The sequence below is a fragment of the Serinus canaria genome, chromosome 1, assembly GCF_022539315.1.
Source record: "Serinus canaria isolate serCan28SL12 chromosome 1, serCan2020, whole genome shotgun sequence".
NCBI lineage: Eukaryota > Metazoa > Chordata > Aves > Passeriformes > Fringillidae > Serinus > Serinus canaria.
In genome coordinates, this window is record NC_066313.1 from 104,057,327 (window position 1) to 104,074,464 (window position 17,138).

General features: G+C 35.4%; 1 protein-coding gene across 6 annotated transcripts in view; it reads right to left on the reverse strand.

Moving 5' to 3' along the window:
- Positions 1–17,138, reverse strand: part of DMD (dystrophin) — a 971,087-nt gene that overhangs the window by 274,202 nt on the left and 679,747 nt on the right. For all 6 annotated transcript variants that reach the window (XM_050969735.1, XM_050969772.1, XM_050969742.1 and 3 more), the window contains one exon: positions 14,844–14,961. In XM_050969735.1, the coding sequence (XP_050825692.1) occupies positions 14,844–14,961 (118 nt within the window). The remainder of the gene's footprint in view (positions 1–14,843; positions 14,962–17,138) is intronic.

The following is a 17,138-nucleotide window of genomic DNA, read 5'->3' on the forward strand; positions in this document are numbered from 1 at the left end:
GAGGATTTAGCCAATAAACCCCAAATAGTGGCTTGGCAACACAGAATATTGACCCCAATGTGAAGTCTGCCATTTTTGCCAGTCAGCTGTCAGATGTAGCTTTTATGCACCATTGATATATTAAGGTATTTATAGAAATATTAGTCCTTATCATAAAGTATCATAACAAATAATGACAGATTTTTTGAAAAGGCTATTCTTACAGAAAATTAGGCAAACCAGAAAGCATATCTTCAAACTAAGCTGCATTTAAACAAGAGAATAAATAATACCTGGGAAAAAGGAACAACCTGCAATCTACACTATTGTGCAATGTTACAGTTTTTATGAATAAATAAAAGGTATTGCAAAGGAAACCAGGAAGAAGAAGCACACAGATCCTTTAGCTGTCTTTTGGGGGTCATGAAGAGCAATGAAATTGCACCATACACACCAAGGCATGAAAGTCCAGAGGGGAAGAACATTACTTTCCCTGACCTCTCAGAGCTTAAGTAGGACAGGCAATAAGGGATTTCAACAGATTTAGATGTGTTTGGGTTTTTTTAAACACACAGAGTCATAGTATTATTTTGTAGCTTGATACTTTTGGGGGGTAATAATTTCCAACTATTGCAAGTCTGATTTAATTTTGTTTTCTTTCACTAGGACAAGAGCTTATTTTCTTTTATCTAAAAAACACTTCCACATGTTCAAACTAATGAAGGTCACTCTGTTCATTTGGAAGTGTCAGATCAAACAGACTGAACTGAAAACTGTCAAGTGGTTTCTGCCAAGCACCAAGCGAATAATTCTTCAACACTGTTAGCCATGCTTTATACCTTGCTATAGAGAGTGGGAGTTAGAGACCAGACTAAGCTGGTAGCACATCTAAAGAAATCAGTTTCTTCCATGACTGAGCACTGAGAAGGACATGCAAGAGTTTATTATTTGGAAAACAGGTCCCTCAGAAAGCATTCATCAGTTTCTCAACTTTTTACAGAAGTATTCCTGTATATAACATTTATCACCTCTCAAATGAAGTTTTCATGATAATTTTTTTGCTAAATGAGAAAAGGAACAGATCATGATATGCACAATGTGGAAGGCCATTTGCTTTGCATTTTAAAATGTCATACAATCTGTAAAATTCTGATGTGAGAAATAAACACCCTGAAGAGATGTAGGAGCCTTTAGGATTTAGTATTAAATAGGTAACAAATCTAAGTGTAGTTTTGCTAGAAACCTACAAAACCAAACATATGTGCTTGCATAAACACAAGCTATTGACAAAGGAGATGAACAGATTAGAGAATGATCTTTTGATACCTCTCTGTTGCCACCAGATCCTTAGGAAAGGGTATTCATGGAGAAATGGATTGACAAAACTAAAATCCCACTACTCTGGCAGAATGCAGACTCAGCAGTGGTTTTTCCATGACCCCAGAAGCAGAACATGCCCTTAGAAGCTACCTAAATTGTCTTTTTTCTACAGAAACTCTCACCTTTGGTGATATAAAAATATAACTTCACTGTAATATTCTACTAACTGAAAAAAACCAGAGAATTTCCTTGCTGGAATGATTTAATCATCATTTAATCATCAAATGTTTGATTTATTCTCTTTCCTTTGTTTCATGCAGAAAATATGTACTGCATTATTGGATTTAGCTTTCTTAAATATTCATAATACAATTATGAAGACTTACATTAGATTTACAAATGATATTTAGACTGATGGGAAGTACCCAAACTAAAGCCAAAGGATTAACACTAATCTGATTAACTAGATGAGTGAATATGTAGGTAATCCAATTGTTTCTGTTTAAAATGTATAGAAAAGTTTTCAAAGAATTGAATAGGGGAAAAAAGAAGAATTAATTTCTTTTTTTTTTCATTGCAAGGTATAACTAGGTACTATAATATTTATCTTTGCTCAAATGTCTCTTTGTTTGGGCTTTTTTCTAGGATATTGGTCACTCAAGATATTAAAAGGAAAATAATTTATGGTTATATGCATCTAATTTGTGTCCATGGATGATTGCTTTTGTAAAAATCAACCTGTCTACAAAATATTTATTTCAGAAGAAATGTCTGTGCCTGTATTTAAAAATGGGATATTAAATTAGTGTTATTGTATTTTACTTTCTCTGAACATAATCAAGAATGCTATTAGCATTACTAAAGTACCTCAGCTTTCATATACTGGTGCTTTCCTAAACTTACTGATGCAAAAACATAATGGTAGGTTGGGTAGTTTAAGTCCTGAAATGTGTGAAATTCATTACTTACCTAATGAGGCTTATAGGCAGTGAAATTGTGACTTCTTAGTACCACGCAACTTTGAGTTGCTATCATGCATTCATATTTACACTGCACATTCCTAATGTCATCAGCCTACTACCTCCTACTGAGTTTGGGCTGAGACTTGCTTTCCAAATATATCTGCATTTGTTATTCTGTATGCTGATTTGCTTTGGCTTTGATTTAATAGATCCAGCTCTAAGTGTGGGAGCAAGACTTTTTGGAGATGTTGAGAGAATGAAAATAACTAGGAAACTAAAATTGTCTTAATAATTCAGCTATCAGGCTCCAAGATACTGAAACCAAGTTTTGCAGACTGTTTATATTTCTATTTTCTTCCACAAAAAAAGCCCCAAATAAGCACAGACTATAGTGGATCTTCTCCTATGCCTCTTCTGACACTAACAAATCCCTCCAGCTCCACAGCACACAACCCTCACCAGGGTCAGCTGGGAGACAACTCCAGAGCTCCACTACTGCACAACAGTGACAGAAAATTGGGTGCTGGTAACGACACTGAGCTTTGCTCAGTATCCAAAAAAAGCCATGCATACATCAGGAGGAAAAAAAACAGTGTGCCAAATCAAAACCACACCAGCTTTGACTTTTATGTTTCCCTCTAAAGCAAAGAAAACTTCCAAATGAGCAGAGCAAGAACTTATTTGAAAGGAAAGAAATAATAGCACTTCTTTGAAAATATTTCTATATTCAGCTTCAAGCATAAATTTCAGGTATTTTATACTGAGTTAACAGTACATCTGAACTGAGTTAACAATTTTTCATTTCACAAGAGAAACTGAAAGCTGTATAAATTTATTTTATTTACAAATTACCAGTTTCTTAATCACAGACTCAGAATGGTTTGAGTTGGAGGAGACCTTTAAAGATCACCTACTTCCAACCCCTGTTATGGGCAGGGAACCTTCCTGGTTGCTCAAAGCCCCACCCAGTCTTGAACACTACCAGGAGTGGGGCATCTGTAATTCCTCTGGGCAACCAGTTCCACTGCCCCACCACCCTCACAGGAAAGAATTTCTCCCTACTATCCAATCTTAACCCACCCTCTTTCAGCTTAAAGCCCTTCTTAATGCTCTATCACTACTGCCCTTACAAAAAGTCCATCTTCAGAACCAAAAGGTGAGAGTGGGGTGTCCCAGGAGCCTTCTTTTTTCCAGGATGACCAATCCCAGCTTTCAGACTTTCCTAGAGATGTGCTTCAGCCCTCAAGGCCTCCTCTACACCTGCTTTAACAAGTCCATGTGTTTTGTACTGGGGATCCCACAGCTGGATGCAGCACTCAATAGTGCAGTGAAATACCAGACATGCAGCTTCACCCATGATATATCTTCAGGGACAGCTGACTATAAATTCCAGCACAGACAGAAGCTTATAGACTCAAGAGAAAGTCAAGCTTACACAACAGATGATGAAATGTCCTGGTGATTTGGGTAAAATAATTCTCTTACAATAATCTTCTTGGGAGAAGAAAAGCATCAGATATCAAAAGACTGAAAATTTTAAAAATCTACCTTTTCTTTTGCTTTGGATTTACAATCACAGTCTTTTAGATAAATTCCATCAATTTTGAACTATTTCCAAAGATTGCTTGGGGCCTCTGCTTTTTCTTCAGATTGACATTTCCACAGTTCTTGGAACTGTCCCATTCTCTCTTCCCTCCCACACTTGCACCAATTTTTTAAGTACTCCACAAGGTGCTGTCAGTCTGATACTGGTTAATCCATACTTTTTTAATGCAAAGAAAGACAATCTCAGCTTCCTAACAGTTGAAATTCTTAACTTCAACTTTGTTGAAGTATAAAGCAGAGAAGTAGTTAAATTTCACACTTAAAATGGCTAATGCACTTCAAAGTAAATACCCAACAGAGTCAACTAAGGAAGGAACATACACAACAGGAGAAAGATATTTCTTCTGAAAATCCCATAACACTCAAACATTTTAAGAATTCTCTGTCAATTACAATGCTCCTATTTTTTTAATTACTTGTTGATTAGAAAATGAGGGTCCCATCATAAAAATGCTGGAATTTGAACTTGAAAGGAGCACAATTCTGCAAGCATAGAAGTGTGCCAGAAAAAAAAAAAACAGGTAACATTTTTTGTGTTCCTATTCTGAAGTTAAAGGACTAGTTCTCAAGGTCACATAAACTGGGTCTTGATCTATGGAGCCTGGTATGACACAACAATTATTTGTTCCTTAATAACTAAATAGATCCAAAAACAGTAGTAAAAAACCAAAAACAAACCAATCAACAATGTATCATATCTGTCATCTTAGTGCAATATTTTAACTAAGGAAAAAAAGTATCAACTTCACCAATCTTGAGAAAAGGAAAGACATGATAACTTGCCTTTTACTACGTGGTTTCCTTTGTCTGAGGTGTTGTGTTTTTCTGGGGTGTTTTCTTTTCTTTTAATCAGACATCAGCACTTTGTTCATGTTCTCTATGGTATTCCAACAGAGTTCAAAACATTGGTGAGACACTCTGTGGGCTGAACTTAATCCACTTTAGACAAACACTTCAAAGTCACTATTCTGATATGGCTTAAACTCAGCAAATTTTGAACCTAACACACTGCACAGGTTTGTATTGGACATTAGAAAGCATTTCTTTACTGAGAGGGAGGACAGATAGTGAGAGAGGCTTCCTGAAGAGGTGGGGAATGCCCTTTGTCTCTGAGCATTTGGAAAAGACCCTTAAAAAGTGCTTTAACTTTTGATCAGCCCTGAAGAGGTCCAGCAGAAGGACTAGATGATCACTGTAGGTCCTTTCCAACTGAAATAGTCTGTTCTGTTCAATTCTGCATTTTAAGAAAACTACATAAAATGGAGCAAAGAAAATTATCCAACAAACAGATGAAACCATTGCTTTTGCCACCCTAATATTGTGCTGCCATGAAGAAACCAAGTGTCAAAAGTACAGGAATTCAGAGAGACTGTAATGAATATTCTGCCAAATTATTACATCCCTTGCTCTGAAATACAGCACTCATTTCTAAACTTAAGATGATGAAGCAGACATAAACACAGTCTGACACTTCCAGAAAAAATTTCCATAGCATAGGCGTTCGTTCGACTGTATACAAGTTCCCATCCAATTAAAACATAGAAAATAGATCTTTTTCCTAAATATTCCCTTTTAAGCTCTGTTTCACCAAGCCCAAATGCCACCACTTTCTCACCACATATCAGTGTACTCATTATCCACCCTTCTTGCTGTTACTCAACCAGGGATTGTACTCTGTCGAGTCATTCTCTCACCTGTCATGGAATAGACTTGCTGATAGGAAAGATGAAAGATGAAATAGAAAGATAGAAAGATGAAATAAGAAAGATGAAGCAGCTAGTCTCCAGAACTGTTTTGTTTTTTCTCCTTCCCCCTCTTTTTGGTATGATAAAGGCTGAAACACTGTTATCCACCAAACACAGACTGAAAAGCCTCAGAGTCACCATTTGGTCCTGAAGCCAGTAATAAAATTAAATTCTTTGAATTATTTACAGTATTTCATAAGTAACCACAGTGATGGTTTTTATGCATAACAGAATCAAATCACCAGCTGGTGCAACACCAAAGTCTTAGGACCTCTCTCACACAGACTATGCCAGTATTTACTCAGGTTGGACTTGCAAAGGAGCTTTGGGGCTGTATAAAACACTGGTTCTGTTTTCAGTTTATTCTTGACTCAAGCAAAACTAAAATTATGACAAATTTATATCGAGGATAGCCAAAATAAAATCCTTGGGGCAAACATACTCCAGGATGCTTAACTAAGTTGTGTGAGAACTGCATGTTCCAATATATGTTCTTTGTGTATTTCATCCATTTTAGGAAAAGAGATGGGACACAGTATACACCAAAACCTGCATTTTCCTGATATGGCTGATTATGTGGCATCTAAATTTAGCCTGTAATCTCTGCTGAGCAAGACCTCTGTTTCCTGTTTGCCCTCTAATTACTACAGAAAATTATGGTCTTGCATAAATGAATATATACTGTTCTGACACAGTATTTAAAATAACTGTGGACATTTAATATTGCCCATCCATCTGTCAGTGAATAAATAATTTGATCACATTCTCAAAACTTTATTTCTTAACAATTTCTTTTTATTTCTATGTATTTTCATTTTGACTAATGTGTTGTTACATGAGCATAGCTCATCTGTTTGTATCATCATGAATAAGAAAAAAAAATGGATATTTTTAGTGTTTACATATCTGCTTATAGTTAAATTTAAAATGTTCTGTGCAATCTACTATTTCTAACACAGCAGTGCCTTAAAACAGGGACCAAAACAACAAACACTTAGGTTTGTTAGATTCAAACAAAACAGATAGAAAAAATCTAGTCTTCTGAAGAGGTATGGCAGAGAAAGGTTGGGATAAGAGATATTAGCCCATCTTAATTTGACAAAAATCTGAACAAATGAAATTAAAAGACTTTTCTGGAATTATAAAAAAAGTCTGTAGCAGATCTGGAAATGAAACTGAGGTCATTCTAACTTCTAGTAATTCAAGAAGTTTGCTCTTACTATATTTTCATTGATATCTAAAGGCAAAAACAAATAAAAAATCCATATACTATCATACAACTGATCTGAGGGTTAGGAGTATATGCTTAGTGTTTGGCAGGGAACTTCCTCTATTAAGAAAAATTAAGAATGACAAGTTGCTTGGATATAACCATATATTGCAGGAAAAGAATTGACAATTCCTACTTTGTTGTGGTAGCCCTCCTTACCAATAAGGTCTTGATTTTTTACCGTGTGTATAAAGGATTCTGAGGTTATCCTGGAATATTTTTTTATCCTTACCTTGCCTGGTTTTTACTGATTGAAATTACAGACACAACTAAATTATTCCCTAGTCCACATGTCTATATCTGCACTTGGGTGGCAAGTCCTGTTGCAGCCACATGAAAGCAGGAACACATGTTCCCTGAATTTGCTTTTAAGGATGAAGCACTTCCATCACTTTCCACCAGTGACTTCACTCACAAAAGTCACCATGTATGGGGAGCTACCAGAGCAAAGCATCTTCACTGCTGATGGCAATTATTTACATTACTCCTTTTAACATTGGAAATTGACAGAGTCTTTCCAGTATCAATGAGAAAAAACATTCCTTTCTGATTATCTGGCCACTACACAAGTCAAGGGAACATTCTTCTACTTCTTCTGACAAGATGTAATAAAACCTCTTTAGCATTTATTATTTTCAGTTTTTAAAGTATTTTATATAAATGTTAATTAACATTTGCAAAAATAAGAATTAATTCAATTTTGAAATGTAATGAAAACCAGATTTTTTTCTATAACACTGTAAATAGGAAGCCTCACATTAGACACTGTTAAATATGTTGAAATCTCTAAAATAACTCAGTGATTGTTTTCCCAAAGAATCACATACTCTTGACAGTTTTGGTCAATTGAATGTTTTAAAAAATATTTTAACTTCTTTAATAAGGATGTGAAAGACTCTGTATCCTGAGAAGCAATCTCAGTTTATTTCAGATTTGCGTATTATTGAATCCGTCAACATTTTTCAGAAGTACATGGTACTAACAATTTCAGTGACCTACATGAGTAAGATCTGCCATCTCATCCTGTGTGGCAGTTTCTTATCTTCCCTTTACATTTTGCTTATAACACTTTTGCAAGTAAATTTGTTTCTTTCTGAAGCTACTTAGGTGCTACTCTTGCTAAACTAAAAAAAGAGAAAGCTCCATTTAATGGATATATGAATGGAGATTTTTCACAAAGACTCTAGGAACAAAGGCATGTAGTTATATAAAACCAGTCTGTTAAAATATGACTCCTCTGGAGCATACAAGAAAGAAAAGATGACCCTAACAACAGTGAACAGCACTTACCATAGTAGGGGAACAGACTGCAGTACCTGGGGAAAGGATTTTCCTGCTGACAAGACTTTGTCATTTCATATCTGTTCATGGTTCTGGACCACAGTTTCACCTAATTGGTGGCTGGGTAGTTTGAAGGTTGGGGGTGGAAGGTTGAAGATTTATATGTTTAAAATCAATTCTGTCAACTCAATCTCCAAACATTTGAAGAACAGCAGAGTGAATTGCAGAATATTAAACAGACTTAAATTGTCTTGACACTATAAATTACAAGAACTTCTCTGTCTGTACTCTGACTAACCAGCTCTACTAACTCCACCTCTAAGGGGTGACCAACAGGTTAACAACAAGATACAAAGCAGACTCAAAGAGCAGGTCCCCCCCAGTGCTGTACCAAATAATTCCTGAGGCTAAAGAGGAAAGTATGTTCTTCTGTCAGATGAGGGTATATCCCAACTCTTTCAACCAGTAAACTTCATGTACCCATGGCTACATCATAAACACAGTGCAGCCTGTTAATGTGAAACATCTCCCTAGCAAATTATACTGTCCTTATTCTGGGGGGTTTGTTTGTGGCTTTTGTGTGTTTGTGCTCACTCTTCTGGGCCAAGCTGAAATTATTTAAAGGCTTTTAAGAAAAGTATTTATTATTACTTTTACTGAAAGGTCTCCTCCAGTAGCACAGCCTTACACTCCTCACTGGACTTGGTCTTTACTGCTCACGAGTTCACAGTTGGGTGAGAACTCACTTTGTGGTCATAATTTTCTCAAGAGAGAGTTGATCAACCATTCTGCTTTTGTAGGACAGAAGACAAATTTTTACTAAGACATAATTTGGACACAATTAAGTGCCTCTATACATCACAGCAATCCAGGGCATCTGTCTTCCAACACAGACGGATTTCTTGCAGTGTTATGATTATCTATTCTGTTCTTATCTGTGTTTTTACCTATTTAGAAATATCTGGCCTAGAACTAGCCAGTTCCACATGAATTACCAACAACATTAAGTTTTGTAATTATCTTTCCTTACAGGATTAAGGTGTGAGATCCAAGCAAGCCACCAGCAATGATATCACCTAATACACTTAGGACCTCTGGGGCTACCAAAAAATCTGTGCCATTCCTGCTGAAAAATATAACCAGAAGTGAAGAATAGTCACCCTTAGTCTCAAAGAATTTTTAGGAGGACTACAACACCTGAAGCAGGCAGCTGAGATCTTGCCCTTTGTCCACTGAAGCACATTCTAGTATATATAGCCTGAGAAGTTATATATAACTGGAGTTCCCCAATCATTCAGATCTTTCTGGGGCAGGTTATCACCCATTCTTAAAGAGCAACTCTCCCCAGTGTTCAAAAAACTTCCTACTCTTTCTTCAGATATCCCATAACATTCTTACAGGTCCTACATGTACCAAAGAACAGGTTTCAGACTCTATATGATTCTCAGAATAATTCTATCCCTTTCAGAGCTCTGGTTTCTCTTGTTATTGACATTTAAAAAAACCCTACTGTTTCTCAGTTGTTTTGTTTATATGGCGTAAAGTTCTCATGGGAAAAACAAGTTGTCAGCTCTAAACTTGTACATCAGGATGATTAATAAACTGCATGTATATGACATAGGAAATTCAAATTCCTGAAATGTTCAAATATGTGGAATTTAGAGAACATACAACTGGGGTTTACTCAGTAATTCAGCTTAAAAGTATCAACAAGATAACTGGAAAACTGTATACAAATACTTACACTTTTCTTTTTTGGTCTTGGCAGTTAGGGGGTTTACTACTGGATGGCAAATCCCAGATTGTATGAATTTATTTTTTCAAGTGGTAAACTCATCATTTGTATTCAATAGCTCTAAGAGAAAATCACATGGATGGCAGTACAGTGGAAATGGCTATTTTATTAAGATGTCGAGAACAACAGTGCAGTTGTAATTCACTGCGGAATTTCTGTATATTCTGTTCTGAAAGCGATGACAAGTTGATGATTTTTGTCATAAAACTGTCAAATACAGCAAAGTACTAAATAAAGGCATTTTTATGTTGTGACACAGAGACATTGAGATTCTTTCCAGTTTAGCTCAAATACAGCTCTGCTAACAACCAATTATAGCACATGGCTTTTCTTCAAAAATATCAAAACCAACCAACAACAAAAAACAACCACAAACAAAAAACCCCACAAAAACAAAATACCTTTTCTAAAGACATTGTCTATAAATTATTCATGTACTTGTGAACTTGTTTTCTAAAGTTTTAAAAAAAAATTCAAAAGGAACCATTTTGTCACAAAGTATAATTCTTTATCAAAATAGTCTTCATTGTAATGCTTGTATTTATTGTTATTGTTTACAAATTTAATGTAATAAGAATTAATTAACCTCTCAAGAGATATTTTGAGAGTACAATAAATTTCACAAAATTGCTAAAGAAATATGTTTTACTTTGGCTTATTATCTTGAAAAGGAGATTACTTTGCTACCAAGAGATTATTTCTTTATACTGTTTTATAAATATGAATTTCCGTACCTCCTCAATCATGTACACAGCCAGAAAACACATTGCAAAATGGGGATGCAAATTGCTAGCAAAGTAAAACCACAGAAGGTTTATGCAGTGTTACCTCTTGCACATGTGTGAACACAGCAGCAGGAAGGCCTGCTATTTAACATTTCTTATATTTCCAGAATCTAGCAAGATCTAACACAGACTTTTTAATTTCTTTCATAGTTCTGATTGTAAGATTGTAAATTTATTATCCCCCAGTATTTCTATATTGACTTATTACCAACTTTATGTATTCATACATAAGGACTGATTGAAAATAAGGAATTTTCAAAGTTTAATTACTTTTAAAAATTCAAAATTACTTATAAACTCATTCATTTTAAAGAAGCAACATTTTCAGCAGCAGAAAAGTAAAGTGTTTTGGAGCTGTGATGCATTATAGAGAGAAAAAATGTTATTGTACAGCATATGGTTCTGTTAGAACAGAATGCTTCTGCATTAAAAGAGCAGAGAGTATGTTGCTGTTTCCCACCACTCTTCCTCAAGACTGAATGTAATTATTATTCTTACATCTTCTTGAGTTTGTAAGTTGTAAACAAGCTATGATTTAAATAGAATACACAGATACTTAAATATAACATTATGTAAACATAGCACAAGCTTTTGTTTATAGAGCCAAGGTCTTTGCATGTAGAATACATCCAGAAGCTTCATGCAGATAATGAAGGGTGGAGAAAAGAAGTTAATAGGAAATAATTAAATTGTATGAGCTTCTCTTTCACTACTGTTTTAATGTAATAAGAGACTGAATCTATGCAATACTATGACAACTCTGTTGAAAATAATCTCATGATTATAGACTTCTTTTCCAATTTCCAATTAATCAAAAACATTTTTTAATAAAGGTTTTTTGACTTTTAAAAATTTTTTATAACATGTTTACCTTGGGTTTTTTTATAAATACTTTAAAAAGGAAATAAGATTTCTAAATATATTTCAAAGTTGATCTTTAATAAACATAACATACATATTTCTTTAAGAAGAATGACTTAAGAGTTAGCAATGTTAGCACAGAAGCCAAAGCCTTCAGGGTTTATTTTCAGTTGATGACACACCAACCCACCTTGTGATGAAGAATGCAGCTAATCTAATCTTGTAGAGTACCTGAGTCTAATTTAGTATTTATAATATATCTCTTCAGTGATATTGGCCAGGTGATTGAACAGCCTATTCATACAAATTAGCTCATCACATCTTTTTGTTTCCCAAAGTGTGAGATGCTGTGCTTCAGCCCGGGGAGTGCACTGGATAAAGTCAAATCTATCAGCTCCTACATGAAGACCAGGGCATTGCAGCTCATCTCTCCCTTTCCTTCCTGATGAGATCTGATACTTTTAGCCCCTGGCAGTGTGACATTCCAGAATGGTGAGGGTGGTACACAGCTGCTGCAAGGGAGCACCAATGTGTCAATACACAGGTCATGAAACAGAATAAATTAAATATGTACTCATAACTGCTCAAAAATAACCATGGTAACCTACTTGTATTTATGAGGAGGGAGAAAAACTCAGGAAATAGGAAAAAGTCTGTGGATGAGGTAGGAAGGGAGGACTTGCAACAGGACCCTGGTGCAAGGTACAGGTATAAGGGAGTGGACACTCCCCATGGCTTCAAGGAACACACAAACCTTAGCAAGTGGAGGAGATTCTCCAATACAGGGTTCAGATCTGGCTGTGAACAAGATTCCCAGGAATGGACTTGGGGACAACACACTGGGTTCAGCAGGCTGAACTCAGGATGTGCCGGAGGACAAGGGAAAACACCTGCAGCAGGTGAGAGCACTGTACAGAACAGGAGTGCATTAGGTGAGAGCACAGAACTAGAGCCACTGGGCTGGGAATAAGGAGGCTCCTCCCTATTTCAGGACAGGATAGCACTGTGAAGGGGGGGGAAAGGTGAACTACAGAGGTAGCTGCAGCCAAAACAAGTGGATCCTGTCTATACAGGTATTCAGAGTGCCTAATTCAAACCAAACAGAGCAATCTCCATCTTCTTCATATGACACACAAGGAGAAAAAAAATCAAGCAATTAAAAATATAAAAAATTACTGTTGTTTATTAGAAGAAGTACTTTAGATGAGAGTATGTTATATGTGGCAAATATTCAGAAATACCTTGTGTGTCACATTGTAAAGTCCTGGCATCTTTGTGTCCCCAGAAATATCATGATCTCCTTAATATCCCAAAGCAATAAATACCCCCTAGGTAGTGTTTGGTATTACTAGAATTGCCCAGATATAAACTAACTAAACATGAAAAGCCTTCATGGATCTCGTCTGCTGCCTCTGAAAACTGCAGCAAAAATGGCTCTGATAGTACTCCAAGGTGTGCCTGAAAGTATAGAAAGGGACATGACCTGTATCTACTGCATCTTAAGTTGCACTTTTGTAGACAAGGATCTTGACAATTTCAGCATAGGAAATTCATTCCTAAATCACAGTAAAAGCAATTTTTGGTACTTAAAGTTCAAAACTAATGGATAATTTTTGAATTCTTATAGATAAAAACTACGAAATCATCATGTAAAGTGTATTTACCACACTACCTGCCACAGACACAATCTGTAATGTGGTTGGGCTATCATATACTCCTTCATGATTTACAGTCTGATAGCTGCTTTCTTCTGCTGTATGAGAAAGAAGCATTTAATCTCTCTTAATCAGCAAATTCACTGAAAGTGAAGTGCAGTTTTCCAACAGAACAAAATTCAGTCATGCATATAATTCACATGAGGATGTATAGGGATTAAGCTTAAATTTTTTTAAGTCTACGATTTCTAACTTCAGATTACTTGTCTCACAATTAAAAATTAAAACATACTACAAAATACTGATGAGAGTATACATGTGTTGGTTTTGAATAAGCATTGTAAAGTTAAAGTATATGTACACAATTCATGAGAATTCAAAAGAGTAGGTGATTCTTAAAATAATTTGCATGTCCAAGAGGAGTGGGTTCTTATGTAATATATAAGCACTATCCCTTTCTTCTCATATTTTAATTAAAACATAAAACTTCTCCTTTTCTATGTAGCATATTTCAATAGCAGTTTAAGAGTATTATTGCACATAGGATATACTCTAAATAGCATTTATGTGTGTGACTACCAACATTGAGGTCCAAACATGCATTTTGATTTGAATGCACATATGGAATGAACTGATGGAATAAAAAGGAAGAGATAATAATTATATAGATGTATGAGGTTTGTAATTATGGGGATAGAAAAATTTAGGCTACATTTGCACACTCAAAGTCATCAGTTTCAGGGAGCCCCAGTCTCCAGGCCAGGATGTGCAGAACAGTTTGCATCTACCTAAAATGAGTTGTCTCTGCCCACATGCAAAGCACTTGGCCTGGGTTTTCTCTAAGCTCCATAGCTGACCTTGACGACCACCAAAAATCAGTTTTTTCTTAGTTACTAGCCCTGAGAACTTGAGATAATAACTGAAGATATACAGTAGTCCATCACAAGGGCTGCTTCTATAAAATGCCCTTGAGAGTGTTTCATCCTATAGTGAGGGGTATAGAGTGTGCAAGCTTTCAAGGGCACAACTTATTCTACTAATTTTCTACTGCTGAAACTTATTCTACTAATTTTTCCACCTTAGGCACAGCTAGTTGGTTAAATTTGGAAAGGGAAAACAGAACTGAAGGAATAATACAGAGTAATGCAGAATGCAGGGCATCATCAGACTTGTGCGTCAGCTGAGGGGAGATGAAAGAAGAGCCTGCAGCTGTACTACGGGGGATGGAATTGAAAGCTTCTTACAAGCCTGTGGCTATACTCTGTGAATTCTTTCTTTTTTCTCCTTGTGTAAGAAGAAATGTAGTTCTTTATTTTCAGTGCTCACATTCTACATTTTGTACAATGTCCTTCCACTATAAAGACAAGAAATATGAAGTTGCAGTGAAAAATCTGAAATATGGGATCACTGACTTTCACTGACATTTCTTCTATACACACTTTGGAAAAGTCATATGGGAACTGTCACCTGTTGGAGCTCTCCTTCTCCTGCAAAGGCATAAAGGATCTGCAGAATGCTGTGCTTATCAGATAGGACATTTCCCATGTTTGCTGAAATGCCATATGGCAGCAGAATCACTACTTACTGCGGTCAGTAATTATTGTCCGGGCCTCTTGATTGCTCGTCTTGTTTTTTAGGTTTTGTGCTGCAGTTATTAGTTCATCCAGCTGGGGACGTCTTTGCTCCAGATCTTGTAGTATTGCCTAGTTGAACACAAATTAAAAAATTAAAAAAAAAACAAAAAACCAAAAAACCAAAAAAAATAAAGAGCTTTTGAGAAGACCATATATAGGGACTTTTTTAGTGCAAACTAGACTTAAAGCAAAAAGATTGCTTGCTGTTTCAAATAATACAAAGAATTTAGTCTAGACATTCTAAATATTGTTGTTATTAATTTAAAATACCAAGTATCATTTGCAATAATAATTTTTAAAGAACGTGTAAAACTAAATGCAAAGTAGCAATTGTTCCACATTTTTAACATGTCAAATTATTCAGGATAAACTATTCTCCTGTATGAAGCTATATAGAAGGGCACTATTTTTCTATATTATCTTATAATTTAATGTTTATTTCAAAAAGAAGATATAAGGATTCATATTCTTGCCAGATTAGGTAGGCTTTTCCTATTAGTTTATGAAGTCTAATAAATTATGTTTATTTTTTAATATTTCATGGCTGTTTAATTATTATCTCTTGGTTAAAAGCCATTGTAAGACTGTTAATATCACTTTTTTCAGTCCTCAGTCCTTACCTAGCCAAAAAATAATTAACACTCATAATAATTTATATGCTACTCAAATCAATACATAAAGCCCAGACAATCTGACTAGAAAGTAAGAAGTGGATTTGGAGTTTCTCATGGGGAAAAAGATGAGCTTCGTGATATTTAGAAGGCAATAAAAAACTAAAATACAATAGCTTTAGATTAAATGAAAATGAAAACTCAAGGAAAGTAAGGCATATAAGACTTATGCACATAAGACTTATTTCAAAGGATTAGGGAAGAGCAAACAAGGAATCAGTACAATAATTTCTCAGATAAGAAGCATCCAAGTATGTCTTTAGAAGACTGACCAAATTCATACACTTCAGCTACCTATTGTGGAGTTTCCAGAAAAGATACTCATTAAATTTCCCAGTTTTATGAGTTAGAACTAGCAATACTTATTACTTAATTACGAACTATAAATTACTTTTATTCTATGTACAACTTTTAGTCGCCAAAACAGAGCAGTGGGCCATCAGACAGTCAGTAGGTACACTTCAACAGATATCAAGTTGGCAACAAAGGCCAGAGAAGGATTTCTACATTTGAGGCCAGTTACAGAGTCACTGTAATCTGTTAACATTCTCACCTGCCTGTTGATAAAGTGTCTGGAGTATTTTACTGTCTTAAAAGTCTCCTCTCCTTAAAATGTTTTTTGTTCTAAATAATCATAGTTGACTTTAAGAAGCTGTTATTCACTGACTGTTCTGGATAGAAAAGACCTGTGAGTCTGATCTTAAATTTGACCCTCCAACTTCAGACTACAGTTGCATAATTTCCACCAAGTTGAAAGTTACAAATAAAGACCCAATACCATTTTCTGTTTTGTAAGATTAATAAAAGGGCATAAGAATATAGCTTTCAGTAACTACAGCATGTACTATAAAAATCAAACTAAAAGCTCCACAGAGTTCATTTTGTTCAGTTGCACACTCTTTAGGAAAAAAAGGGTGATTTTCAAGATACACATCTAGCCACACCCATTCTTGCTTTTAACTTCTGCATCAAGTCTTTGAAAATCTACTTTAACTGGCTTTCTAAAGTCATACCCAAAAGCTTGAATGGTATTTTTTCACTTGTATACTGATTGAATTGCAGAGAGATGCAGTTAAAACAGCAGCTTGCATAATTAAGCAAAGAAGAAATTTCTCATTAGAAGCCTCTCCTTAGTAAGAGAAATAAAATCTACTGATGCCATTACTATCTCTAGATATCTATGTGCCTTCCAAACTCCATTTTATAAGAAGACAAGTTAATGAGGGGCATGAATTTCACAATAGGAAAAGCAGTCCCAGTGCAGTCAAACAGCATCTGTATTGCACATATTGCCAAAATGTAAGGTGCATAAGAACACTAAAACACACACAACAGGCTCAGATAATTCTGTGGCTTCCCTTTCTCTCTCCTTCCTTACCTAGGAAATGTTTACAAGAGGAAAAACAAATTAAATAATTTGAAGGTCTTATGCCAAGAGTGACTCTCCTCCCTAAAGTTTCCTAAATACAATGTTATACCAGACTACACAAAGAAAGTGATTTATTTGATCCAGCCCAAGTTTCCAACTAGACATTAAGTGCTCAGGTTTTACCTCTACTAAAGAAAGCTGCTGTT